A 10,506-nucleotide genomic window follows, 5' to 3' on the forward strand; every position below is an offset into this window, starting at 1 on the left:
ATTTGATGGTGCCTTGTATAAAGCTGTAGATCCCCTAAATCAGTGGTTCTCAACCTTTTTTGGGCCAGTGCCCCCTATCCAATATCCAGGTTCCTGAACGCCCCCCACCCAACCCCAAACTAATGAGCGAGCAGGAACGAGTGTGAGTTAACAGATGAAATAAGTGCAAAATTGTCATTTATTAATACAATAGAACTACAGTGATTCATCCAAAAAAGTAGCTATAAACTGCATTGGAGTAGCAATACCAGTGTTTCTCACAGGATTTTTGTTAAATCTGTGGTGGGTGAACCTTGGGCCTTCTAGGGGGGTTCGGGGGCATGCTAATGCACTGAAAAATAAAGGACGGTCATTAAAGCGGTAATGTTTGCACTTAGATTTTATTACGCATTTAGGAGAGTATTGCAAGAAGCTGCTTACATTAACCTTACTTTAAAAAAATTATAAAAAATGAAAAATTATGTTAGAATTGTAGGCCTAAAATTGTTCTCATATAATTAAAACAATTACAATTAATTCGGTTTGTCGTGATTAATTTGTGTTCATAATCAGTAAAAAAAATGACATATGAACAATTAAATTATTATTATATTATTAATTATTTTTATATCTTGAATCTACCCAAGCAGCGTTTCACGCTCAGATGTGACGGCGGAATGAATACATTACCAAAATGTGATTGCAGAATATATTTAAATTATCCATCAAATTGTCATTTTCTCCTTACTGTCTTGCGAGTTAACAATAATGCCTGACCAGTAAATTACTCGGTGAACAAAGAAAACATTCTGTCATTAGGGATTGGAATTAGTTAATGCCTAAAAATGTAAAAGTTTTACCTTCTAAATAGAATTTAGTTTAATTAGTTTTAAAATTCGTCGCCGGAGTGAATGGGAACATGATTTATTGAAAATATTAGAAAAAATATAAGTGTTTCTTAAAGCCACACTAGGTAAGAATTCCGTTTTGGTCAAACAACGACCCCTAGAGTCGCTGTGGACTACTTGTATTTAACGTTACTGTCGTAAATACCACTCACGCAGAGCAGTCTCTCACTCACGGCCTGATCCCCTCCCCCCTGTAGACCGGTCCCTGTTCAGTCAGATGGAAGCTGTAACGAGTGGCAATAAGGTGTGGCCCCTTTAAGAGCTGCGCGCGCCCTGTTTAACTCACTCGACACAGTCTGTAGTGTATTGTATGTGCGCCTCGAACGGGTAAGCGGGTTGTGTCTTTTTGATGCTCATTCTTGTCCTATTTTTGTCTATCAAGTAATGCTGTGGACGGCAAAACGTGTGACAGACAGTTACACAAGTTCGATTGGGGAATAAACACAACGCGTTTCAAATCGTCGAACATCGAGCTAGCCTCCGAAGATGTCTTAAGTTACTAATCCATCAACAAGAACGCTGTGCTTTTTAGCTCACACCAACGAGTGAAAGCTTGTCCGAGTGATAAACAATATACTTACAAGTCCAACAGCATGTGAGGACGCGTTGGGGGAAGTGAGGTAGCCTATGCCGTAAAGCAGTCGAATTTTGTAGTTCTTTCTGTGCGCGGGTGTTATGGTGCGTTCAAGTCATCTCGTATAGATCGTATTTACGAGTTGAACGCACTTGAACGCCACCACAATGTCGTAAATACCAGTGGGGAGCTCGGGATTTTCTCTGAGCTCCGATCTTTACGAGTTGGGGGTGTGTCAGTGATTAACATGGCGGAATACACAATACGTAAAGGTATTTAGCTGTGATATTGTCAGGCTTTTCTATTTACAGTGCAGTTAGCTAATCCCCAACACAGAATATGATAGAATTATAATATAACTATGCAACATGTAACGATGAGTTGGCAGTGGCTTCATAAATTAATTTAAAACATAAAAATACAAAGTACACCTGATGCACATTTCTTTGTTCTTCATTTTCTAGAAAAAGAGTTTAAGAACCTTACTGTATTTTTGTGTAATTAATTAAGAGAAAGTACACAGCCATCTTGCTCCGACGAAAGTGACTTGAACGCACATGCCGTTATAAGCACGACTTCCCACCTCGTACGTACGAACTTCCCAGGAGGACTTGAATGCACCATTACTACCCGAACCCCGAAGTTTAAAAGTACGATTAAAAACTATACAGACCACCGTCAGGCTATGGCAGACGTGTCATTCAACCTATTGTAAGTCGATGTACCATCACAAGAGTCTTGGAAATATATTATGAAAGTTGAAAAGTTACCTAGTGCTGCTTTAAGTCAATACTTTTAAATGGCTTGTCAACTTTCCATTCCTCCGCTGCGTGATTCTGGGCACCACCGGATTGTTGTCAGCGCGAAACGCATTTTTTGAGCTCGTGAATGCGCTGGATTCTAGTCAGTGCTTGAGCGCTGGTCTATGACTGGAAAAATAATAATAATAGAGTCGTTGCAAAAGTAACGATACATAGCTTAGGCTACATGTCACATTAAACTGGAAGATTTTAGAATGTTAGGCATTCTAAACTTTTGAATAAGAAATAATATCGTCAAAATACAACTCGTCAAAACTCTGCGAATCACAACAAGTGTATCGGTGAGAACACTCATTTAAACAGCATACACACACCCGAACTTGAATGGACATCATATTTTTGACATTATTGATGGTTTCAATCATAATGCAATAGAAATGAACATAAAAAACCTGCCTAGTGTCTACCTACAACACTGACGGTGGACTTGCGGTCAGGAGTAGAGCGGCTGCGGACAATTTTTATTTAATTTTTTAACGCTGCTGACGTATTCTTTCACGCGCACCAGCGTGCACACACAATATGGCATCACACTCTGCGCATGTTTTACAACATAATTTAACATATACATAGTTCTAACACTTTTTAAATAGCCCACTTAAAGTGTTTATTAGAAATAAATTACTAAATGCTTAAAATGAATAAAAGTAAATGAACAAAAATTTGCGTTATATATTTAAACTCGTGAACGCCCCCCTTTCAAAAATCTTGCTGCCAACGCCCCCGTTGAGAACCACTACCCTAAATGATCCAGACCAGTTGAACCTTTCACTTACTTGGAATGTAGTTGGGATCCCCATTTTTAAAGCGTCTCCCTTCCACATTTGGCCAATCCAAATCATAATCGACGGGCTTCCCCCAGACATGAGAAGCAGATGTGTTGCTGGCTGGTTAGTGGTTTGGTGCTTCTAAGCCCAAATTGAATTATTTTATGCAGCCATTTGTGGATAAATGCATTCAGCTAGAGCAGGAATGTCTAACAGTAATGCACAAAGCTTGAATGTTCGTGTGTTTAATCTTGTCTGTGTGTTGCTCACTGCACTGTCCAATATATAAAACAATGTAATGGGGAACATGGATGTAACTGGTGTTATAAGAAGGGAGAAGTTGTTGCCAAGAGGAATGGTTCCACTAAGTGACTTAATTTTAACTGTTTATTGAACTGTTGTATTACATCAATGTTACATTTTCAATCGTGATGGTATTCAGGAAACAGCACTCGGCGCGTGAGGTTGCTTAACTGTATCATATGTTAAAAATATAAAAACTCCACATTTTGAATTTTTATAGGCAGTGTGTTGTTCACTGAGTTTCTTTGTGCGAGCTGCACTCATTTGTTCAGATTTCTTCTCGAGAGGCTGCGAACCTCAGCCTTGTCCCTTCAAAAGATCTACTTGTCCCGGACAAGCGTTAATGTCGAGCCCTGGGTAAAGGTAGAAGTGCTGATAGTGATAAAGGTCTGGGCCCGTATTTATCAAGCCTCTGAGAATTACTCACAAGAACACTGCTAAGAATTAACTGAAGAGTAAAACATTGCGCGGTTCGTGTGTCTGCTCACTAAAATACAGTCTTCATGATTTGGTTTCTCTTCACATACAAAACGGTAAGATGTTAGCGAACTACTTTGTTGTTATTAGGAAATCAAACTATATTTAGATTCATATAGACAAATTACAATGGTTGATAAAGATGGGTGTCATAGTGTCTGTCTTTATATTATTACTATGTTTTCTGTGTCATTTGAGAAATAATAGTAATTTTAAAGCATTTTAATAGTCTTTCAGCAGATATTCTGACTCAAACAATCTGTTTCTAGCAGCAAATACTTATAATAAAGTGAGATGATCTGCTGATCCTGAATGGCTTGTTGAATGAGTATTGATAGTCTATGGCTCATCACTATTATCAGAGCAGCTGAAAAGCCTCTTTATTTCATGTCAATAGATCCTGTTTTCTCCTCATTCATTATGCTGATGTCTTCAGATCTGTAAATTCACACATTAAGCTCATTTTATTGTCAACAGATTTGAGCAAACGACACGATCAGCTATTGTGACATCTGCAAGATATAGGTAAGTTTTATAACACTGTTTATTTCAATAATCTGGATTTAAAAATGTTTCATATAAAACATGATAAACAATAACAAAATAAGTCAAACTCAATTGTTGCTTTATTTGTTTCTTGCAAATCTGTACATTTATTTTTTAGAAAGTTTTATTCTTTCATCTTTATTCTTTCATATATTCAGTGTCTGTTAAATGTTATACTCCATAATATTTTATAAAATTCTTTGCCAATATGTTAATGAGAGGTAAGATAAATGTAGAAATAAAGTATGTGGTTGACACTTTTCCATTAATTTACTTAAAAGTTACTTCTCTAGATAGATAGACATGTGTGAATTAGAATAAAAACAAACTCAGTAAGTGATTTCTTCTTGATTTTGTCAGATCTGCTCCTCCTCCTTCAGTGAAGCTCCTCCTCCTTCAGTGAAGCTCCTCCCACTGCAGTTCACCAATAAATGCTGGAATATTCCCATCAGCTACAAGTGAAGACGAGCATCAAACCATCAGGAAGAGCTGAAATCTGCAAAGACAGAGTTTATTGAAGGACAGTGAGAACATGAGAGATCCAGAACACTGCAGAATGAAACACTGAAGAACAAAGAGGTTGGTGTTTATTCCTGATTCTTCATTAGTGAGGCTGAAGAACATTAAGGTTATAAAGCAGTTCATCAGATTTAGCTCTGTTATAGTAGGACAAATCTAGTTGTGAATTATAATTAAAGCAGCAAATAATATGAACCGGGTGCAAACATTTTTTAAACAAGGATGTTTGTTATCTGTAAGTCAATATAAGTATTATCTGAGCATTTTTTTTTCTGTTTATTTTACATCTGGTTCACAATTACTGCAACCATGTTACCAAAATGATGGATATGTCTTAATACAGTTTTTGCACATTCCAAAATATTGTTATTAACTTTCTAAAACACGAACATTTAAAAACAATGATCAAATAAATAGACTTTGCTACACGTGGTTTAGTTTGTGTAAAAACAGGGAATGTTAAAATTATAGCATTATTGCGTATTTTTTAAATGTTAATATTTTAGGTATTTGCATAGTTTATCAAATATTTAATAGTTCTCACTACAAAAATGTGATTTATTCAGAGCCCCTAAAGGGACATGGTGATGGAAAAACTATATTTCATTGTTTTTGCGTTCTTTAGGGTTGCAAATGAACAAAGATGTTTGCTTTCCTGCTCCAACCCCCTCTTTCTTACCACAAGGGCCATTAGTGATCCGTAAAGAAGTGCTGATAGTGATAAAGGTCTGTCGGCCAAGATGTGTGTGTACATCTGAGGTTTGCTAAATGTCACACCTTCAGTACGATGTGGGAAAGCTGTAATCTGCTGATTGGTCAGTTTAAATGTCTCACATTTGGTTTCAATCACATGTTCAAAAGGATTAAAGAAGATTGTGAGGCTTTGTCTACAGCTGGTGTTAAGATGCGTTTTGGTCAATTGGATCACAAGTATACAAGGGCCCAATCCGGGCCTATACCGTACGGTTCGGGATGAATACATGTACCGTTGCTCCCCTAAAATATAGTCACAAACTTGCAATGCTCTCCCACATATTTTTTACTATACTAACTGTCCGTGGTTGGTAGCGATGGGAGGTAATAGATAAGAAATACACAGTTTTACACCAGCATGCTGATAATGTTTCTTTATTCGACAAAACCACTAAAGCCTGAACCACTGCCTGAGGACGCCCTTACATCTCCCTCGCAAAAGCGTTTGCGTTCCCATGTGTAATTTTGCGTTTGCTCACAAATATCTCTAATGTTTTGCGAATATCAAAAAGTTTCTTGCGGGAACAAAAAAGTATTGAAATATTTTTTCCTCCCATCATAATATCCCATTATTAGGGGCTCTATAGATTTGTGCCTCTAATGAATAAAAAAAATAATGTCTAGTACATTAATGCACCCCTTTCATGGAAAATTCCAGGGACATAATGGATCAAAATCATCATAATCTTGTATAACAGTTGTTTGAACACAACTCAGTACTTTCTGCAATTACATTTGGGTTTTATATATTTTTTTCTCTCTACATCATTTTTCTTTTATTGATTTACTGAGCATTTTTTTACTTTAATTTCAGGCCCGATGGATGAGAATGAAGAAGTGAATGAAGTGGAGAAACATCAAAGAAGATCTCAGAAATCTTTCACTTGCACTCAGTGTGGAAAGAGTTTCATATACAAACGGTATCTCAAGGTTCACATGAGGATCCACACTGGAGAGAAACCGTTCACATGTGATCAGTGTGGGAAGAGTTTTACACAACAAGGACACCTTCAGGAACACATGAGGATCCACACTGGAGAGAAACCGTTCACATGTGATCAGTGTGGGAAGAGTTTTACACGTCAAGGACACCTTCAGGAACACATGAAGATCCACACTGGAGAGACACCGTTCACATGTGATCAGTGTGGGAAGAGTTTTAGACATCAAGGACACCTTAAGTCTCACATGAACATCCACACTGGAGAGAAACTGCATGAATGTGATCAATGTGGCAAAACATTTTTGTGGGCTTCAAACCTAAAGAGACACCTGACAGTTCATTCACAGGAGAAAACACATTCATGTTCTTTGTGTGGAAAGAGTTTTTCACGTCCGCAGGATTTAAGACTTCATCAAAAAATGCACACTGGTGTTAGAAATCATGTGTGCTTTGAGTGTGAGAAGACTTTTATTACAGCTGAACATTTAAACCGGCACCAGAGAATTCACACTAGAGAGAAACCTTACAAGTGTTCACACTGCGACAAGAGATTCAGAGAGTCAGGAACCCTGAAAACACACGAGAGGATCCACACTGGAGAGAAACCTTACATGTGTCCACACTGCGACAAGAGATTCAATCATTCAGGAACCCTGAAAACACACGAGAGGATCCACACTGGAGAGAAACCGTATCACTGCACTGCATGTGGGAAGAGCTTCACTCAATCATCTACTCTACACAGACATACAAAACTCACATTAAGTAGCTTATCTTCAGTTCCGGCACTTTCAAGTGTGATGCCACCTCTCTTTCCTATTAGTTTGTCTAAACCAGCCTCAACCACGGCTGTAGCCAGTTATGAAGTCACCGAGGTCCAGACTTCAGTATATTTCCGAGGTGTATATAACAAAGGTTGTGAAATAATTGCCTAATATACTATTAACTCTACTTTAGTGCTGCAAGGATATTGCACAGCTCCAAGATCTTCTCGTCTGAGCTCTGCGGTCTGTCGCCGCTCATCAACATTGAGATGACCAATCAAATTAAAGTAGACAGGCTTTATGTTCACAGAAGCTGCTGAGCGCATAATGTTGCTTAATATAATCTATGTTTAAAAGTACAAGTGGTTTTTTAACATTTTTTACTAACTGTTCTTGCTCAGGAAGCTGAAGAAGAGGCTGATTGAGATGCTTTGCTATCTTGTTAGTCAATAAAGAGAGAGATCTGTCTTATTTGCTTCCAGTTTTACTTTCTTTTTGTATTTTCTGCACCAAGTATTAAACTTTTATTGTCGATTTTTATTGTCTGCTCCTTCTTCTTGCATCAAGGATAAATAATTTGATAATTTTACTTTAGTTGCATCTAAAAGTTAGCCTGGCTAATGTCAGACCTCTTTCTCTTTGAGACGTGGTCTGGGAACCACATGTGCATTTTCTCGTATTTGAGGCGTGGTTTACGAATGCCCAGAGCCGTTTATTGGGAGCTACAAATGTCTATCAAATGCGCCTGTACATAGCTCATAGCCAATCGTTTCAATTATACCAGATGACGTATATACAGAGCGACAGATATTCAACGAAGAAGACGACGATGGGTCAGAGATTCACGGTGACAGTAGCGTACATCAACCGACAAGGTGGTCTACGTTCCCGCCGTATGTCGCAACTCGCCCGCCATCTCCTCCTATGGAGTCAGAAGCATCTGAGGTCGCTTCAAGCCATTCACATTCCGGGAGAGCTGAACCGTGCGGCCGATGAGCTCTCATGGGTTCAGCCACTTCCTGGAGAATGGAGACTCCATCCCCAGACGGTTCAGCTGATTAGGGAAGAGTCTGGCGACGCACAGGTTGATCTCTTTGCCTCCCTAGACTCTTCGCACTGCCCCTTGTTTTATTCCCTGACTGAGGGGACTCTCGGCACGGAGGTCCCGTGCAAAATCAGGGAGGATGAAGAGCAGGTCCTTTTGGTTGCGCCTTATTGGCCCTCCCAGACTTGGTTCTCCGAACTGGTGCTCTTCACGACGGCCCTTTCCTGGCCAATTCCTCTGAGGAAGGACCTCCTTTCTCAGAGATGGGACACCCTCTGGCACCCACGTCCTGATCCGTGGTACCTACATGTGTGGGTCCTGGACGGGACACGGCAGGTTTGAGTACCCTACCACCTCAGGTGGTGGCTACCATCAATTCCGCTAGGGCCCTCTCCACGAGACATGCCTATGCGTTGAAGTGGAACCTCTTTGTCACCTGGTGTTCTTCTCGCAGAGAAGACCCCAGAAAATGCCTGATCGGGTCCGTGCTCTCCTTCCTCCAAGAAGGGTTAGAACGAAGGCTGTCTCCTTCCACCCTGAAGGTTTACGTGGCTCCGATCTCTGCGCACCCCGACCTTGTGGAGTCGAAAACGGGGGGACAGCATGACCCGGTCGTCAGGTTCCTAAGGGGGGCGAGAAGACTAAATCCTCTCCTCTTATACCCTCTTCAGACCTCGCAGTGGTCTTATCAGCCCTGCAGAGAGCTCCCTTTGAGCCATCGTGATCAGTGGAGCTTAAGTTCTTGTTTATGAAGTCAGTCACTTTGGCCTCCATCAAGAAGGCAGGGGACCTGCAGGCATTTTCCGTTGACGAAGCGTGCCTGGAATTCAGGCCGGCTAACTCTCACATTATCTTGAGACCCCGGCCTGGATACATGCCCAAGGTTCCTACCACTCCTTTCAGGAATCAGGTGGTGAACATGCAAGCGATGCCCTCGGAGGAGGCAGAACCAGCCTTGGCACTGCTCTGTCCAGTACGCGCCCTCTGTGCTTATGTAGACAGAACGCAGTGTTTCAGGACCTCAGACCAGCTCTTTGTCTGTTATGGTGGGAAGCTGAAGGGAAAGGCTCTCTCCAAGCAAAGGTTGTCTAACTGGATAGTGAACGCCATTGTCTTGGCTTACCAGATGCAGGGTCGTCCATGCCCCCTAGGAGTGAAGGCACACTCCACCAGGAGCGCATGGCGCCTCGCTAACAGACATCTGCAGAGCTGCAGGCTGGGTGACACCCAACACTTTCGCGAGATTCTATAATCTCCGGGTAGAGCTAGTGTCCTCTCATGTACTCGCTTTTACTAACCAGTAAGTAGGACCTGCTCGATGTCATCGCTTGCTGCGCCATTACACTCCACGGACTGGATGTGTGCGCTATTTCACTCAGATGAGTTCTTCTTAGACCCTGAGTTCCTCCTGCACTGTTGATGCCGTCACCAGAGTGCATTCCCGCTCGGTCAGCCCTTGTGATTGGCTAGGTGCCTTCATGTGCATGGTTCCCCCGTTGGGCAACCCCCACATGTGTATTTCCACGGTAAGTCTCCATTGAGGACGTGTCTTTCCCGTGACTGGAGGTTGAAACATTCCACCATGCGGGCTGGATACCTCTGAGTTTTCCATATGCATCTCACTCTCAGGTTATATGTGTGTTCTAAGTCCTCCATACGGGTAGGCGCTGTGTTACATATTCCACCTGGGATATGCCACCCATTGTACCTTGGTTTTCCTGCATTAAGCCCTACATCCGTGCTAGCCTCACGACAGGGAGCCCAGTCTTGCGCAGGGCACTGGAAGACAGCCGCCGTGGCGTGATTAAATTGGCCATTTCGTGATTCACTGACGTAACTCGCAGTGACTGAACGAAAGGGAACGTCTTGGTTACATATATAATTCTCGTTCCCTGAGGAGGTGTTACGGTTTGTCTCGTGTTTTCCTCTCCTTGTGATGACGTCATGACTCTGTGTTTCTTTCTGTGTCTGAGTTTATTATTAGGTCCGCACCTGTGTATCATTATACACCTGCGTCTTTGGAGTCGTTTCTGATTCACTATAATAAGGACGCTGAAGCGGAGCATGGCAGGAGAGAGGAGAACCAGCAAACAAGCTTTTCATTTTC

At 41.2% G+C, this 10,506-nt stretch overlaps 1 protein-coding gene across 2 annotated transcripts; it reads left to right on the plus strand.

Annotated features, from left to right (window-relative positions):
* Positions 1–1,070: 1,070 nt before the first annotated feature.
* LOC311295001 (uncharacterized protein) lies at positions 1,071–7,893 on the plus strand. Of its 2 annotated transcripts, XR_014628160.1 has the most exons (4): positions 1,071–1,214; positions 4,307–4,354; positions 4,736–4,954; positions 6,462–7,893. XR_014628160.1 is itself a non-coding variant. In XM_084416167.1 (2 exons), the coding sequence occupies exon 2, from the start codon at positions 6,467–6,469 to the stop codon at positions 7,523–7,525; it is 1,059 nt and encodes a 352-aa protein (XP_084272293.1). In that variant the 5' UTR covers positions 4,692–4,954; positions 6,462–6,466; the 3' UTR covers positions 7,526–7,884. The 2 variants fall into 2 exon arrangements, 1 of the variants encoding a protein (XP_084272293.1); XM_084416167.1 differs by lacking the exons at positions 1,071–1,214; positions 4,307–4,354 and having other exon boundaries at positions 4,692–4,954; positions 6,462–7,884.
* The last annotated feature ends 2,613 nt before the right edge of the window (positions 7,894–10,506 follow it).

This window comes from Rutilus rutilus, assembly GCF_951802725.1.
Source record: "Rutilus rutilus genome assembly, chromosome: 8".
NCBI classification, from domain to species: domain Eukaryota; kingdom Metazoa; phylum Chordata; class Actinopteri; order Cypriniformes; family Leuciscidae; genus Rutilus; species Rutilus rutilus.